General features: G+C 34.7%; 1 protein-coding gene across 9 annotated transcripts in view; it reads left to right on the top strand.

The window, feature by feature from the left end:
* The window catches only part of R3HDM1 (R3H domain containing 1), a 205,841-nt gene that overhangs the window by 99,557 nt on the left and 87,266 nt on the right, over positions 1-19,018 (top strand). For 8 of the 9 annotated variants that reach the window (XM_039229938.1, XM_039229936.1, XM_039229931.1 and 5 more), the window contains 9 exons: positions 191-305; positions 1,355-1,433; positions 9,296-9,355; positions 9,439-9,579; positions 15,000-15,108; positions 15,200-15,295; positions 17,429-17,466; positions 17,549-17,599; positions 17,708-17,934. In XM_039229938.1, the coding sequence (XP_039085869.1) occupies positions 191-305; positions 1,355-1,433; positions 9,296-9,355; positions 9,439-9,579; positions 15,000-15,108; positions 15,200-15,295; positions 17,429-17,466; positions 17,549-17,599; positions 17,708-17,934 (916 nt within the window). The remainder of the gene's footprint in view (positions 1-190; positions 306-1,354; positions 1,434-9,295; positions 9,356-9,438; positions 9,580-14,999; positions 15,109-15,199; positions 15,296-17,428; positions 17,467-17,548; positions 17,600-17,707; positions 17,935-19,018) is intronic. The other variant, XM_039229932.1, reaches the window with a different exon arrangement.

The raw sequence follows: 19,018 nt of genomic DNA, 5'->3' as shown, positions 1-19,018 counted from the left end.
CATTTTTTTATCAAGACTTTGATAAAAATGGTAAAATATTAAGTTGTCCAGTATGAGAATCTAATTGGTTAACATAAAAATCTTTATCCTTTTTCTCCAAACAGTTTTGTGTCACTCAAAAAATATAAATGTGTGGTAGTAACTGAATTGTTTTATATTTTCATTTATAACTGATTTTGCCTTCCAACAGGAGAAAATTCAGATCCAGTTAACGCAATCATTTGAAAAAGAGGAGAAGCCCTCAAAAGATGAAGCAGAAAAAGAAAAAGCCAGTGATAAGTTGCCCAGAAAAATGTTATCAAGAGGTTTGCAATTTACTTCTGTTTTCAAACAAAATTTTAATTTTACCGTCAATTATTCTATTCTTTATCCCTTGAAACTTTATATATAGTATATCTCTAGTAAAACTGATAACAGACTGAAAGGGTGTCAAAATAATTTGCTCATCTGGGCAAAATGGCATAACACGATTCTGAATATCACTAAGATGCTTTAACTAAAAAACTGCAACATATGCCAGAATCACTGAGGCAGAATCACTGTTTTGACCTCTAATTGGTCTGTCCTAATGAAAGACTAGAACAGTATAATTTGAATACTTGATTCTGCTAAAAATAATATTACTCTTTAATTCTGTATGATACAACAAGCTGATTCCAAAATATTCAGTATCCAGTAAGAGTATTCTTAGAAACCCAGAAGGTTGATCTTTTATAACAGATTTCAAGGAACTTCATCATCTAGTATTTCAAGTCAATAACAGTACTTCTTTATAAAACCAGTTACATTGGCCAGTATTACAAATAGTATATTACATTTAAGGGGAAGAACTTAAACATGAATATTTGAAAAACTGTTTTGAAAGCAAGCCTTTGGTGATAGACTTGATTAAATCTAAATAACTCTTTCAGAACTAGAGTTCCTTCCTACCTCTAAATTACTGCCTCTACTTATATTCATAACTGAACTAAGCTGTCTTAATTTGTGCTAAATATGGATAGTTATTTAATTCTAATTTTTCACTTGAGGCATTTTTGATGATGAGAATTGTGGTGAGTATATAAAAGGGTCTTTAAAGACTTTAGAGTAAATTGAACTGGCATGGCATGTGTGAGAGAAAAATATTTAAGAATATGCATGTACATGCAGTTATATAAATATATGTCATGCTCATGATATGGGAGTAGAAAGCTTGTGGTCATCTGAGTTCATCATAAATTCCCTTTGCCTTCCTTATCAGTTTTTTTCCCATGTGGGGCATCTCATTCTTTTAAAAATATGCATCATGTGTGAAAGGGAAAAGGATTTGTTTTCAAACTACTTTATACTGGTTTTTTGTGTTATTGTTTTTTAGATTCCAGTCAAGAATACACTGATTCAACTGGCATAGATCTACATGAATTTTTAGTAAATACATTAAAAAACAATCCCAGGTAAAAATTAAATTTATAAGTTTACATTGCTTGGAGTACCATAATTTTGCTGTGTTTGTTTTCATTACTGAGTTAGAATATTAGAATAAGATTGCAGTGTTTAAAGTACACCAGAAACATTTTAGTTTCCTAGGGCTAAGATGTCGTTGGTCTACTGTATGCACATGTATAATTTTTTTTTTTTGCATTATTCATGTCCCGTGATATAAAAACAATTCATCCTTTTTGTAGGAATTTTTGGAAATACAGAATCATCAAGATATTTTGACTCTTAATTGAGAGTCAAAATTGAGGTAGAGAGGTAATAATGAATTGTGGAAAAGAAAAAAAAATTCCCTTAAAATTATACACTCAACCAAATAAGAGCTTAGTGTATTCATTTTGAGTTTTTGAACTTAGCTGACTGCAGAATTTTTGTTCGTTCTTGTGTATTAACCTTCAACCTAAAGATTTTTAAGGTCCTTATATGGGTCACTGTGAAACCCTTTGTGTTGCCAGAGTACTAATGAATGAACACATGCTAACTTTCTGGCAGGTCATTGACCCCTTTGTGGCCTTCTCCCCACCAAAAGTCTTATCTACCAAATATCTGCCAAACACTTTCATGGGCTAGAAAACTCCAAGGCTAAGAATCCCACCTCCAGATATTAGCTTCCCAGAGTGGAGTTCTTTAACATCCATTAAAATGAAAGTAAAACACTTTCTTTGGGTATATGCATGTGGAAGATAACAGGAATAACTCTCTGTAGTCTCTTTGAGGCTTATCTCATGTCATGCTTCAAGATCATCTTTATTTTCATTAAAGATTTATTGTATTCAGTATCATCATGGTTTTCTGTTGTACGTTTAACATAAACCCCAGAAAGAGAACCACCAAAATGAAAAGTGATCTCCTTGTATACAGGGCTGAAGGAGTATAGTATAGAGTGAAGAGAAAATAAGACAAGTCTGCCTGACTTTTTTTTTCTTCAGTTCAAGTTTATTCCTCAGTGGTGGTCACAACAGAATGATTAATTCATTAGTTCATTAAAAAGGCATTTACTGAGCATCCGTCATGTTCCAAGCTTTGTGCTGAAAACACTGTAGATAGAAAGATGAAGATATAATCCCTATCTTAAAGTATTCACTGTGTCTGAGCTAGGAAAACACATAGAATATATAATTAAAATCGAATTGAGGTTGTAAAAGTTTTTGGAGGTGCTATAAAAACACAAGGAGGGAGCCCCAACCTCTTTTTGATAGGATATGGGAAGGCTTCACTGAAAAAGTAATGCCTGGGCTGAGCCTTAAATTCATATTGCTTTAAGTGGAAGCTATCCATATAGAGAAACATGAGAAAGGCATTTTAGGATAGATAGAAGTGCACAGACCAAGGCACAATAGTGTGAGAGAGGAAGTAGTATGTCCAAGGAAAGTCTAGCAGGGAGGAATGTGGCAAGGGATTCTAGAAAGTGATGGGAAAAATATTGGTGAGGTATGAAGACAGACCATATCCAGTTGTTCTCGAGCTCGGATTGTACCATCGCTGTAGGGTGGTGAATCCCAGTGAGTGTGGAGTGCTGCTGGGATGCCAGGGATCCTAAAGATATCTTTAAGACGATGAAAAGAAAAATAGTCAATAGCACACCATTTAAGAAGTACTGAATATGGTGCTGAGTTGAAGAGTAACTAAAGAATTTTGGGTAGGGTAATGCCGTAATCAGATTTGTATTTTAGAAAGATTACTTTGGCAATGAGGGGCCAACAAAGAATATATTGTCCTATGGATAGAACACCATAGAGAAGAATAGAGAGGAAACGACATGTTTGAAGATCCTCAGGAAGTATCAAGGCGGGACCTAGTGATCATTTGATGTGAGGTGATAGAGTAGAACAGAATAGCTACTAGGTTTCTGGCTAGCATGACAGTCCCATTAACTGAGAAAGTGGGTGAGGGGCAAGCCTGAATGGAATAGGGCACGTTCTAAGTATAGTTTGAGATGGCTGATGAAAAAACAGGAGATGTGGTCTCTCAGCAGTTAAAAGGCTCTGGTTTTCAAGTATATGAGACCTGACTAATAGGATTAGGAGTCATTAGTAGAGATGAAGCTTGAGAAGGATGAATTTGCCCTAAGAGATGAAGTAAATAAGGGAAAAATTCTGTGGAGAGACAATATAGAAAAGGTAGATGAGAAAGGAAGAGACTAAGTTCTAAAAACAGAAGAATCATGAGAACATTTATCGTAGAAGTTGGGCAAGAGATCGAATGGGGGCAGCTGTTTAATGGAAGATAAAATAACACAGGGACATGAAAATAGAAGTACCAAAACCAGTCCATTAGATTAAGAAATTAGGAAGATCGTGGCTATTTTAACAAATTGTTTCATTTGGGATGGGATGGGGGAAACCAGAACTCAGTGGGTTGGGGGTAGGAAATACCTAGCTAATTTCCATAAAGCAAGATAGGATGGATTTTTCATTTCTCTGAACCCATAGGAGAGACCTCAGTAAGAATAACAATTAGGAATCTATTTTTATACATCCCAGATTTTTTTCTGTTGTACAGTTCTCTGCTTCTAAAATATAAAAGTTTTAAAGTTATCTGCATATGTATTTTTAAGTGTACAATTTAATGGTTCTTAGTATGTTTACAGATATGTAGAGCCACCACTGCAGACAATTTTAGAACTTTTCATCACTCCAAAAAGAAACCCCCTATTCTTTAGCTACCACCTTTCTATGCTCTGAGTTCTACTCTACTTTATATCTCTACAGAGTTTCCTGTTTTGGACATCTCATATGAATGAAATCATGTGTATGTCTTTTGTGGACTGGCCTCATTCACTTAGCATAGTATTTTCAAGTTTCATCCATGTTGTAGCATTATCAGTCCTTTTTTTTTAGTTATGTATGCATGTATATTTGAATAAGCATAAATAATGGCTAATGTATAAGTTATTACTAATGTCGATATGGTTTCGAAAGTTGTAGCTAATGTTAAATTTTGTGAGAAAAAAGGTTTTTATAAGAAATAACTTATGACTCCATGTTCTCTCAATGAAAACACAGTTGCCAGATCTACATGGTACAAATGTTGTATAAGTATAGTGAGTTTCCACTGAAACTTTCAAGATTGAATATTGCTCAGAGAATTCTATTAGATTTTAAGCAGATTTATTTTTAGTGATACAGAAATTTAGTCAACCTTTCATTTCAGAATTTTTCTTATCATCATTAAATCTTTGTCTTATTCTCAGCCAAATAAATAAACTTAACTCCAGATGTTAAGTAACAGTTTATCTGGAATTACTGTTTGCAAGAAGTATTTGCAGAGGCTGTACTAACTAGTCATTATCTGTTACAGAATTTTGACCAAGCTTATATGGAATGTTGGAAAGGTGGGGGTGGTCACATGGAAGCATTATTGTTTCTGCCTTTTTTTTTTAACCACTGGTATGCTTGTTGCATATAGGGTCTCTAAAGTTATTTCTGGTATAATGACTAGTGGAGTGATGAAAAGTTCTGGTATAATAACTAAAAGATTGTTCCTTCTTTGATTAAGGTAGGAGCTTATGTATTAGTTTGATTGAGATCCCTGTTCTTATTATTTTTTAAATAATAGCATACATTGGTTCCTTTTAAAAGGTTATATAATGATTTCACTAAGTATGCCCACTTTTAGGTTCATTTGCTAAACCTATGCCTTCAGAAATTTGTGGATGTGTTAGAGTCCTATATGCAGTGCTTCTGTAAAGGATTATTATCTTCTAACTTATGATCATCACCAACATTATCTAACCTTGATTACAGACTACAGGAAGCCTGGGCTAAGCTATGGTGGATAAAAGGCAGGAAATGTAAATCTTAAGAATTTAGGGAAATTACCAGTCTTATTTTTCTAACAAGTTATACTTCTTAGTAACTAAAAGTTTAGTAAACTAGGCAGGAGGGCTTATTTTATTTTGTAAGTGGTCCAGATAATGATTAGAAATCCTCTGCAATCCATAGATCTACATGTGAAAGGGGGGAAAAAAGGAAAAACAGCCTGAATATGCATCAATGGCTAGTAAAATTGTTAGATTTTTCTTTCATAGAGTAACAGAAATTTCTTTTCAGTGGCAGTACATTCACTGAAACACATTTCACAGATCTTTTACCTACTGTTGAAAAACAGAAAGCAAATTTTGTTTTTTTCCTATCTTTTCTGATATAAGTACTCCTACCCTGGCCTTTTTTTTTTTTTTTTTTTTTTTTTTTTTTTTTTTTTTTTTTTTTTTTTTTTTTTTTTTTTTTTTTTTTTTTTTTTTTTTTTTTTTTTTTTNTTTTTTTTTTTTTTTTTTTTTTTTTTTTTTTTCCTGTTACCATTTGCATGGTCATTTTCCATCCCTTCACTTTCAGTATGCATGTATTTTTAGGTCTGAAATTAGACACTGTATAGATGGATCCTATTTTTTTATCCATCCACCTACCCTATGTGTTTTAATTGAAGTATTTAGTCTATTTACATTTAAAGTAATTATTGATAGGGATATACTTAAAGGCTTTTTTTTGTTGTTAATTGTTTTGTGGTCATTTTTGTAGTTCTCATTTCCTTTCTTTTTCTCTTGCTCTCTTCCCTTGTGCTTTGATGACTTTGATTAGTGGTATGCTTAGATTCCTTTCTCTTTGTGTGTGTGCATTTAGTGTAGGTTTTTGATTTGTAGTTACTGCTGTGCCCATATATAACATGCGTCTAGCAGTCTATATGAAGTTGATGGTCACTTAAGTTTGAACACATTCTAATAGTAGTAAATTCTTACTACTACCCCCCATGTTTGATATATATGATACCACATTTTACATCCATATATTTTGTGATTGATTTTTGTAGATATAATTGCTTTTATTCATGTGTTTTAACCTCCATATTGGTTTTAAAAGCGATTGATCTACTACTTTTATTATATGTTTGCATTTACCTGTGAAACAGAAGATCAACTTGAAAGTACTGTTTCATGAATGCTTAATAAATTGTCTGCCTCAGATTCCATTTTTTTAAACAATAAGTATATAAAATAAAATGCATAAGGAAAGTTACTGAGAATTAGATAATCTCAAGACATGTTGCGCTCAAAAGGTTAGATGAAAAGAGGGTCTTATAATTATACAGATAAGTCCTTTTGTGGGGATGGGGAGGAGGGGAGGAGTAAAAATCTCAGTGAAGTAAAAATTTCCTATAAAACTTTCAGGGAAAAAATTAAAACACTTTATGAGTGAAATTATTTGATTACTTGATTCCATTTAGATACATTTGTTGAGCTCTTTATACAGTCCAAATAACTATACAAAGATAATTGTATCAAATGCTTTTAAAGAAAAGTATGAAAGAAACAGATTCTAAGAAATAGGAAGTTGTTCGAGGCAAAGGAAAACATGTTCAAGTAACCTGAGACAGGAAGGAGCTTGGCAAGACAGAGATAACCAAAATGATAAGAGTTTTGTTATTAAGGAGAAGATGAGTCTGAAGAGGTAAAGACCAAATCATGCTTACTTTGTAGGCCCCATTACAGATGTTTATTTCTAATATCAGAGCAGTGGGAAGCCTGTGATAAATATTTAATCAAGGCAATAACATGTGGTCACACATGTGTTGTTGTTTTTTAAAGTTTATTTTTGAGAGAGAGACAGACAGAGTGTGAGCAGTTAAGGGTCAGAGAGTAGGAGACATAGAATCCAAAGCAGGCTCCAGGCTCTGAGCTGTCAGCACAGAGCCTGATGTGGGGCTTGAACTCACGGAGTGTGAGATCATGATCGGAGCCAAAGCTGGACACTTAACCAGCTGAGCCATCCTGGTGCCCTGTCACACATGTTTTTAAAAGATCATTAGGGCTGTTCCAGGTAGAATAGATAAGGAGGGAATGAGGGAAGACACAGAGAAACAATAGACTGCTGTTACAGTAGTCAAGCCAGAGATCCTGCTTGCTTGAATCCAGGCTAGCAGCAGTGGAAATAAAAGAAAAGTTGGTAGAAGGTAGGTAAAACTTGCATTAGTGGAGCACCTGGGTGGCTTAATTGGTTGGGTATCTCACTTCAGCTCAGGTCATGATCTCATAGCTCATGGATTCAAGCTCCACGTCAGGCTCTGTGCTGACAGCTCAGAGCCTGGAGCCTGTTTCAGATTCTGTGTCTTCCTCTCTCTCTGCGCCTCCCCTGCTTGCACTCTGTCTCTCTCTGTCTCTCTCAAAAATAAGCATTAAAAGAATTAAAAAAAAAAAACTTGCAGTAGTAGTTAACTGCATAGGAGAATTAGAAAAGGGACTGTAGCAAGCCAAAAATGCTTCTTACTCTTTTATGCTGAATAAAAGATAGTGCCACTTACTGAGTTGAGGAATTCTAAAGGAGAACCAGGTTTGGGGGCAGAATTGAATGTTGCTAGAATTTGTTTTAAAATGTAATCCCGTTTGACCTTTGTGTTTGTAGTCACCAGGTAGGCATGTTTTTCTCTTGGTTTTTCAAGAGAAAAATGTATGGTCAAAAGTATCACTTTGTTTTATGAGACTTCTTTGCAATGAAGAGGAAGGGTCAAAACTCAGTGCTGATTGGGGCGCCTGGGTGGCTCAGTCGGTTAAGCGTCCGACTTTCGGCTCAGGTCATGATCTCATGGTTCGTGGGTTTGAGCCCCGCATCGGGCCCTGTGCTGACGGCTAGCTCAGAGCCTGGAGCCTGCTTCAGATTCTGTGTCTCCCTCTCTCTCTGACCCTTCCCTGCTTACGCTCTCTCTCTCAGAAATAAATAAAAAACATTAAAAAAAAAAAAAACTCAGTGCTGGTGTATAGTATAGACTTTCAGGCTGCTTAAGCAGGGGCAATAGATTCTCTGCTCTGTTAGAGTCTGAGACAGACTATGTATTACTTATTTGAGAGGGAAACATTAACCTTTGGCTTAGTTTTCTTGATCAGAGATGGAACTGAATGATCTGAGAAGCTACTTCTGGTTTTAAGATTCTCTGGGTGTGTGTGTTTGTTCGTTTCTCAAGCACATGAAATTTCCAGTGAGCACAAGAATACTCTTTTGAGCCATGTTCTTGGTATGTGAGCAAAGAAGTCCTTTGGGGAGTAGTGATACCATTTATTGTTACAGCATATATGCGTTAAATAGGACTCTAGTGGTATAAAGGAGCACATGCAGGTACTCCCTAGAGCCCTTTATTTTTCATGTTGAAGGCCTGGGGTTCGTTTTTATTTTTGGATCAAAAATTTCCTAAGTCTTAAAAATACATAATACAAGTTTACAGAATGATTTGAAAAGGCTTCTCCTTCTGAGTCAGAATTAGTATGTAATTCATACTTCTCTGCTATAGTTGCATCTGTATGCTAGCATTAGATTCCCTTAGGAGTATTCCTGTTGTTACTGGCATTGCATGTTCTTTAGAGTACTGTTTCTATGGAGTTTAGCATAACAAAGTCATGAACCTAGCTAAAGATGTCTGTTTTCTTGCTATTTCTCAGCTTTAGTAAGAAAATAAAAGATTAACATGCTCTTATTATGCACGTATCAACAGAACAGACTCCAATATAGTTACACTCAGCAGATCTAAATATCTGTTTTAAGAATGGCCACGTGTTGATAATTGTTGAAGTTGAATAAAGGCTACATTGTGATTCATTACATAGTTCCCTTAACATTTGTATATGTCTGAAATTGTCCATAAGAAATTAAACTAAAATCAGTCATCTTTAATTTTTTTTAAATATTCCTTTTTTAGAAATCATCTATATTTTCTAGCATTAAGCTTGTGATACTCCTCATTGTACAGTTTTTAGGAAAAAAATTAGCCATAATCAGGGTTTATGATTATTTCATTGTTAAGTTTTATATATAAGAGTCTTCATATTTTGTTTCAGGGACAGAATGATGCTGTTGAAATTGGAACAAGAAATTTTAGATTTCATTGGTAATAATGAGTAAGTCCTGACATTTAACAAGAAAACAAATTGTCATCATCGTTCTCCTTGATGTACTAAATTAGTTTTTCTTCTACTTCTAGGTCTCCACGTAAAAAATTTCCCCCAATGACATCTTACCATAGGATGCTATTACACAGAGTAGCTGCTTACTTTGGATTAGACCACAATGTTGATCAGAGTGGGAAGTCTGTCATAGTAAACAAAACTAGCAATACAAGAATGTAAGTATCAACAAATGTAGGCATTTGTTAAGTATGTGTGTGATCATACTTTATCTTTCTACAGCACCTTTCATCTGAGGTTTTCCCATCGGTTTTAGCAGCTTTATGACAACCTTACGTAATAGGGCCACAAATACATTTAGCATACCAGGTACAAAATGCACCAGTCTAGACTAAAATAAGGCAGATGAATGAGGACTGGTTTAAAAAAGCAAAAACAAAAAAACTTTAGAAATCATAGTAGCAGTGATGTTTCAAAAACATTCACTTAGATTTTTTTAATTAATGTAATTTAGATAGCTGTGACCAATCTTAGGCAAATTTGTTGCTTTTTTTTTTTTTTTTTTTGAGGCAAAGTTTGATACCCTCACTTTCAATTTATCTTCCATCATTTTACCATTCTTTCAACCTCTGGTTTTGCTTCTTTCTCCCACAAATCTCAAGAAGGTGGGGCTGTTGGTTAATATAGTATTATCCATGATGCTATATTCCTCCTTTTGAGCTGTGTACAATTAACTGAGGAAGGTTTATAAGGAGTTGAGAGGAGCCATTTGCTTAAAAAGATGATACCTTTATAGTGTTCATGCATTACATCATCAGTGCTGGTATTTAGAACTAAAAAACTCAATGCAGAGGCACCTAAAATTTTAACATGTACACAGCACCTATTTCTTTTTTTTTTTTTAAGACGGGGAGGGGAGAGAGAGAGAGAGAGAGAGAGAGAAAGAGAGAGAGAGAGAGAGAGAGAGAGAGAATCCTAAGCAGGTTCCATGCTAAGCACAGAGCCCAAAACAGGCCTCGAACCCCATGACCCTGGGATCATGACCTGAGCTGAAATCAAGAGTTGGACACTCAGCCAACTGAGCCATCCAGGCGCCCCTCCTCTGCCAGTTTCTAAAACTAGTCCTAAAGCAACTAATTAAGTTCAGCTAAAATTTATACTTTGGTGGTAATCTGCCTATTGGAATTTTCTATATCAATTTCATAATGTGGCAGCAGTGAGTCTGTGGTAACGAGCAGCAGTCAGCTTCAAATGACCTAGGTAATGCTAAAATTAATTACTTCTCTGCTTTTCTTGAAGCTATACTTCTCTTAGGGTCTATTTTTATTTAAATCCAAGTTAGTTAACATAAAATGTAGTAATAATTTCAGAAATAGAAATTAGTGATTCATCTCTTACATGTAACACCCAGTACTCATCCCAGGTGTCCTCCATATTGCCCCTCACCCCTCTTGCCCTTACCTGCATCCAACACCCTGCCAGCAACCCTCAGTTTGCTCTCTGTATTTAAGAGTTTCTTATAGTGTCTACCTCTCTATTTTTATATTTTTGCTTCCCTTCCCTTACATTCATCTGTTTTGTATCTTAAATTCCACATATGAGTGAACTCCATATATTTTTCTTTCTCCGACTTATTTCACTTAGCATAACACACTCTAGTTCCATCCATGTTGTTGCAAATGGCAAGATTTCTTTTTTTTTTTTTTTTTTTATCGCTGAGCAATACTCCACTCTATAATAACACATATTCTTTATCCATTTATAAGTCCGTGGACATTTGGGCTCTTCTCATACTTTGGCTGTGGTTGATAATGCTGCCCTAAACATTGGGGTACATGTGCCCCTTTCAAATCAGCACTCCTATATCCTTTGGATAAATACCTAGTAGTGCAATTGCTGGGTCATAGGGTAGTTCTATATTTAATTTTTTGAGGAACCCCCATACTTTTTTCCAGGGAGGCCCTGCTAGTCCTCATTCCCACCAGCAGAACAAAAGGATTCCTCTTTCTCCACATCTTCACCAACATCTGTTGTTACCTGATTTGTTAATTTTAGTCATTCTGACAGTTGTGAAGTGGTATCTCATTGTGGTTTTGATTTGTATTTCCTTGATGATGAGTAATGTTGAACATCTTTTCATGTGTTGGTTAGCCATCTGGATGTCTTCTTTGAAAAAGTGTCTATTTATGTCTTTTGTCCATTTTTTCACTGGATGATTTGTTTTTTGGGTGTTGAGTTTGATAAATTCTTTAAAGATTTTCGATAACCCTTTATCTGACATGTCATTTGTAAATACCTTTTCTCATTCCATTGCTTGGCTTTTAGTTTTGCTTATTGTTTCCTTCACTATGCAGAAGCTTTCTATCTTGATGGGGTCCCAATAGTTCATTTTTGTTTTGGTTTCCCTTCCCTCTGGAGACATGTCAAGTAAGAAGTTGCAGCAGCCAAGGTCAAAGAGGCTATTGCCTGTTTTCTCTTCTAGGATTTTGATGGCTTCCTGTCTTATGTTGAGATCTTTCATCCATTTTGAGTTTGTTTTTGTGTATGGTATTCAGAAAGTGGTCCAGGTTCATTTTTCTGCATGTCGCTGTCCAGTTTTCCCAGCACCATTTGCTGAAGAGACTGTCTTTATTCCATTGAATATTCTTTCCTGCTTTGTCAAAGATTAGTTGGTCATAGGTTTATGTGTCCATTTCTGGGTTCTCTCTTCTGTTCCATTGATCTGAGTGTCTGTTTTTGTGCCAGTACCACACTGTCTTGATGATTACAGCTTTGTAATACAGCTTTAAGTCTGGTATTGTGATGCCTCCATCTTTGGTTTTCTTTTTCAGGATTGCTTTGGCTATTCAGGGTCTTTTCTGGTGCCATACACATATTAGAATTGTTGTAGCTTTGTGAAGAATGCTAGTGTTATTTTGATAGAGATGGCTACTAGGGTCTTATCTCTGCACTATTCATTTGCATGGTTGTATTTATTCACTTATGTGCCTTCTGTTAACAATGACCTTTACTTTGATAGCTGCCGTATTGTTTATGGGTATAAAATTGGTTTTATCCATTGCATATAGTATTTTTTCAACTAAATACATTGGTGGAACCTAGAATTTTTAAATGTTTATTCCTACAATTAATATTAAGTTAATGAAGATAGATATCTTTGAAAAGGACCTTGTCTTCCTTTAGGGATAATTTTATCTGCAAATGAGAATCTTACTTAATTTTTCTCTGCTTATTCCTTACTCTTTTAATAATATCCTCATCAGTTAGTCATTTCCCAATTAGTTGTACCTCAAATAGGATAGCAACCATAAGATGACTGAACTAAAGGTGAATAGAACTCAAAATCATTTAACCAATACCTTTCAACATTACTCAGAGCTGCTGGATACCCAAACACATGTACATTAGCAGGCATTTTGTCTAACATTTCGACTGATGACTCTCTAAGGTTTTCGATACAGTGTAACCTCAGTTATTTGAATGCTATGAATGATGTCAGAAAGCTTTAAGGTTCTCTTTATCAAAGTAATCAAAAGTTTGGCTAAATGTAATGTTTATGATGTAATTAAAAAAGAATGGATTAGTAGCATAATTATAACTAGACATTCAGATCATTGAAGTTACACTGTATTCTTATTTTATATCTTCTGGAATATGAAGAAGGTTGTAAATCAGAAAACCTTAGAGATCTGCTCCACATTGAATAAATGCAAACTTACCTTTTCCTCATAGGCAGATTACCCGCTCCAGCCTTGAACCAGTGGTGTTGTGGATGTCAACAACCCGGTGTCCACTGGGGTGTCTCAATGGAGCGGGAAGTTGGCGATTGCAGGGCAGTAAATTCAGGCATCTATAAAAGAAAGAGGTAAGACAGTCTTAAGGTTAGCTGAAATGCCTGCCGATGCTATTTGGTGTGGGAATCCAGCTGCTCTTAGAAAAGTTGCCAGGCCCTTGGTTAAACCTTAGAGTTGACTTTGGAGTAACTCTCACACCCAAGTACAGACACCTTCAGTAAGAAAAGATGACTTTGAACAGCTACAAAAATAGTTGATCTAAGTAAACAGGGTAACCCTGTGACAGAAATAACAACATACTACCATCTTCAGAACTAAATAGACAATCGTTCAAATTCCTACTAAAGAAAGCAGTCTTTTTCTTATCAGTTTGGTCATGAAATTGTTTTTACTCTTGTTCTTGTTCTTCTTAGTTCTGTATATACATAGCTCTGTGTGGGGATCTGCCCTTCGTTTCACCTAAGTATATTGTAAAATAAAGATTTCTTCAACTTACTTAGATAAGTTTTATTTTTAAATCTCATTTCGCATAATTTGACAGGATATAGAAACAGTACTTTATTAAAAATTCACTAGATTAAAACAAATATCCAGAAGCATTGCTTGAATATTCTGTATAATGATAGATATGGTCACGCTGAAGATGTCATTACTTAGGTTTATTTGGTTCAGAAATTTACTTGGTATTCACAGTATATTATGTCACTATATGATACATATTTAAGCTATATGTAAAACACTACTCAGGGCTTCAGTTAGACTTTCCTTGTACCTCTAAATGTATTTTTACATGCCATGTATTTCAAAAGAGTAATTCCAATTTTATAATAGGATGTTATTAAGTCATAAGAGTATTAAATTAATTTGTTGAAGCTGACAGTATATTTTAGAAAGGGAAGTTTTATATCATTTTAATTTTCCATGGACTACAACCTTATGTATGTCTTCAGGATCCCATTAGAACTTGCAACATTTCTGTAGAGGAAAGAAAAATCAGCCATAAAATGTATTGTTATAATTTTATAATTATTAGTTTAGGATACAACTTGAACCTCCAAAAAAGAACTATTTCTTTTGTAACCTGTTTCAATTAATGTAAAACAAAGATGTACCTACTATAATTAAGAATTCTTGGTTGAATTTGAAATTAGCCTCTTAAGTTTTAATTAAATCAGCCACAAAAAACTTTATTGCTTTCAGTTATATCACACCAGATGTAAGACTGTAATACAAGATGCAACACTATACTTTTCTCTTTTTCCCAGAATTTTTTCTTAGATTTAGAGGAGGCAATGCAAAGAGGATAAATAGGCTTTGAGTCTGACATACCAATGCTCCAACTGTGGCTCAGTCATTCACTTGCCCTTGACCTTGGACAGTAGCCTTAGCCATTTGAACCTCAGCTTTTTTCAGTAATATTTATAATAATAACAAACTTCTACTGAGTCTTTACTGTTTTAAATGCAGTTCATTGATTAATTCACTTGATTTTCAGAACAACCCTATGAAGTAGGTATACTGTAATTCATTTTACGAGTGAGGAAACTAGGGAACAGAAAGGTTAAGTAACTTACACAAGTCCTGAAGCAACTAAAGTGGTAAAGCTGAATATTTGAATCCAAATAGTTCAGTCCCAGAGCCCACAGTATATTTTCCATATGGCCTTTCAGTCATAACATAGGGTAGTTAATATCTTTTCATAAGATTATTATGAAGAGTAAATGAGATAACATAAATATTAATTATTAGCGGCACTAATGAGTGGTAATTTGCATTCATAAAATGTTGTATTTAACAATTCTGGTTGTGTACTGTCTTTCCTGTTCCCTTCGGGGATTTTTTAGACCTGATCAGAAATTCAGTGAACATATTAAGGATGATAAAGGTGAAGATTTTCAGAAACGGTATATCCTCAAGAGAGACAACTCCAGCTTTGACAAAGATGATAATCAGGTAATCTGTCATGACTGCAGCTTTTCTCTGGGTGCTGGACTTACCCCCAGTTGATAATTTTCCCAGGAGTTAATTGTTTTTGTTTCTTTAGATGAGAATACGTTTGAAAGATGACAGAAGAAGCAAATCTATAGAAGAAAGAGAAGAAGAGTACCAGAGAGCGAGAGACCGAATATTTTCCCAAGATGTATGTACTGATTTATATTTAGATCCCACTGTTACAATATATGATAAATGGGTTAGAGGGACTCAGTCCTTCTATAATCAATTGGTCATTTATTTGTAACCGTATTTGTTATGTATAAAGTCACTTGTTAGAAATCTGTCTTGTTCATGTTAATAACTTAATAGTTTATAAAATGCTACATTATAGCAGTTACATAAATATTTCAACAGCTGCATGCTGATAGACTACAGGAGTAGTATATTGATCTGAGTATGTAGTTCGTATAATTGTTTTTTCTTTGAAACTTCTCACAGACTTGAGATATTTTAGAACATTCATCATAGTCTACAAAATCATGGACTCTAAGTTCTACTTGTAGTAGATTTTTCTCAATAACTTGTTCCTTTTTTTTAAAATAAAACTAATTTTCAGATTAATATTGTCTACTTTTAAGTGCTTATGTGAAAGAAATCTTTAAAGTGGGTAATTATTTTATACATACATTTGAGAAAAGATTTAGTTTGATTTTGCCAGTGTCTGTTACGCACCCATTCTGTTTAGTACTATGTTTTATTCTAGGATATATGAGTGTATGTAATTTGTGTTAACATTGCCAGAGATGGAAATTTCTTCAATGTTAAAAAAACAAAGAGTATCATTAAAATCCAAACTATCAGTTAATATTCATAAAAATCTTACTGAGCACCTAAAGTAGGTGCTGTGCTGGGCACTGGAGGACACATCCATTTATACTTAAAATAAGTTATCCTCCAAACAGCACTATCTATGATTGATATTATCATTGTCTTTATCTTACAGATAAGGAAACTGAAGGTTGAGGAGGCTAAGTAGTGAAAGATCGTGTAGCTAGAAAATGACAAGAGTTTGGGATTTCAGCCCAGGTCTGCTGCACTCAGAGCCTAATAAACTAGATGTAATTCTCTCTGTAGTTTGTGAGATTGATGAGGTCTCTACCCTGATGAATAGCCAAGAAATGACAATATGGTCTATAATGTGTGTGGAGACATGAAGGTAAAATAAGGGACACAGCAGAGAAGAAACATCACGAAATGGAACTGAGGAGTGAGAGGGAGAGTTAGCTTCCAAAAAGAGACTCCAAGGGAGTTAAGTGTTCCAAGTAGAGAGTCAGTATTTGCAGAGGCCCAGAGGTAAAGGAGAAGTTAACACATGAGGACTGGAAAATTCAGAGGAACTGGACTAGGTGACACAGGGAGCGAGGGAAGTTTAGATTAGAGAAATAAGCAGGAAGCAGATGACCTGTCCCTGAAAGGTGGTTAAGGTGGTTGGGTCTTTAGCTAGAGCAGGAGTCAGCAAACCTTTTCATAAAGAGCCAGATAATTAGTATTTTAGGCTTTTAGAGCCATGCGGTCTTTTATTACAACAACTCAAATCTGCCTTTTTAATGTGAAAGCAGACATAGAAAATATATGACGTAAATGGGCATGACTGTGTTCCAGTAAACTTTATTTGTAAAAACAGGTGGCTGACCATAGTTTGCTGACCCCTGTGTGAACAGCAGAGAGCTGTTAAAAGAGGGAAGCGGTGTGATAAGATTGACATTTTAGGAAGACTTCTGTGACGTTTGTTGTTTAAATTGGATGAAAAGGGGAAAACTAGTGGCTGGAAAACTAGATACAAGACTGTTGTAATAATACAAGTAAAAATGGTGGTTGCGTGAACTAAGTTAATAGCTTTAGAGCAATTTGGTTTTGAGCTACATTGAGGTATAACTGCTTGCTTGTTCACTGCTCCAGCTACAACCAAAGCATAGGTGATCAAAATATTTATTGAGTGAATGAGGTGGAATCTACAGATCGATGTACACCTTTAGTACAGAATAGTGAAAAGGGATTCACTTGTTTGGAAGAGATTATTTGAATTTCAAATTAATTTGTACCACAAAATCGAATGGCTTCAGTATGTGTATCTGTTAAAAGTAAGCACAGGGTCTCCAAGCCAAAAATAATTTCATTGTTGTTTATGTGCCCTTATCACTCTTTTGGATTCTGGGAGCAGGGCTAAGTGATACTTTTTACATATTATTACACATGATTTTTGTTGCCGTCACCAGTTTACGGATGCATTATGTATTTGACAAAATCTCAACTTTTTATATTTCTTCTTTCTTTCTAGTCCCTGTGTTCCCAAGAGAATTATATTATTGACAAAAGGTGAGGGAATTTTTAACATTCATTTGTTAACTATCTGACTGATGCTAATAAAAATTAAAATGTCTTATTAAAATGCCAACAGAATCCAAGACGAGGATGCTAGTAGTACCCAGCAGAGGCGTCAGATATTTAGGTATTGGAAGCATGTTTTCATGTAGTATTGAAAACTCAGACAATTTTTTTCTGTGTTCTTTCCCCTTTTGTCCTGTTAGCTTCTCAAAGTTTTATTTCTAAATTACAGAGTTAATAAAGATGCTTCAGGGAGATCAACAAATAGCCATCAAAGCAGCACTGAGAATGAGCTGAAGTATTCTGAACCACGGCCCTGGAGCAGCACAGATTCAGACAGTTCCCTCCGAAACTTCAAGCCTGCTGTAACCAAAGCCAGCAGCTTCAGTGGAATCTCAGTCCTGACAAGAGGTGATAGTTCTGGGAGCAGCAAAAGCATAGGCAGGCTTTCAAAAACAGGTATAAATATTTGTCTAAAACTGTGCAGTCCTAACATTCATTTCCCTATTGTTGTCTTAGCTCTTTATTTATCAGATGGCTTCTGCAGTTATCCTAACATATAAAATTGCTACCAGCAGTGCATTGAGCACCTCCACAGTAATTAAGAGGTAATGGGTGTATTGACATGAGGATTCATTCTCTGTTCGAGAGAGATTTACAAATATCATATAAAGTAAAAATCCTCTTTTGTGACATAAACTTAATCAAGTTAGTTCAGTGAAATGTCATCTTTTGCTTGATCCCCAGAGGTGGTTGGAAATTCTTCATTGCTTATTTGTAATTGGAAGGCCTGGTTTCTCACCTAGGTTTATTTAACATATAATACTGTCAGTTATTGATTGTATTTTTCATGATAAAGTCCTTCATTTGCCATTCAAAGAATCACTAAAATTGCTGGCAAGTTTCTGAGGAATATTAAAGAAAAATAATGTGATGTGATTATTATGAATGAGTGAAAATTTTAGTAACATCCTCCCTCATTCTGTTAGTTTCTTTGCTTTTAGGGTACCTTACAATTAGGCTCATACGTTTTCTCTTCACCTTCACTAACTGGGTTTAACACTAAAGAAACTCATGTCTCTTAGGATCCTTGTAGATCTTCATTTTTATTCCAAAATAAGCTTTGAAAGTTAGCAGAAATGTCTATCTTTAGCCTATTTGGGTTATCAAAGACCTATGGTGTTGTACAGATAACAAATATAAAAGAAGAGATTTAAACATGGCCAAGTACTTTTTATTAATCCTTGTCTATACTCAGTGCTTCAAACTGTTAAAGGCTTATGAATTGCACTTGTCACCTTTTCTTATTATAATGTGCATATTAAAAATATCTTAGTGTATATAATAGAATATTGCTAAACATAAGTAAATTTTATTAATGTAAAAATATGCATATGTACAAGATACGCATTTATTTGGGAAACAAGTAATCATAACAAAAAATATTTATGAGAAGATCATCTAGGAACACTGCTGAATTAAAACATTTTAAGATCTTTTCCTATTTATAATCTGTATTATCTGCAGAGTTAAACATTATTTA

The sequence above is a fragment of the Hyaena hyaena genome, unplaced genomic scaffold (genome assembly GCF_003009895.1).
Source record: "Hyaena hyaena isolate Hyena2069 unplaced genomic scaffold, ASM300989v1 scaffold_41, whole genome shotgun sequence".
Lineage (NCBI taxonomy): Eukaryota > Metazoa > Chordata > Mammalia > Carnivora > Hyaenidae > Hyaena > Hyaena hyaena.
The sequence above is the reverse complement of the archived record's forward strand: the minus strand, read 5'-3'. Positions and strand labels throughout refer to the sequence as shown.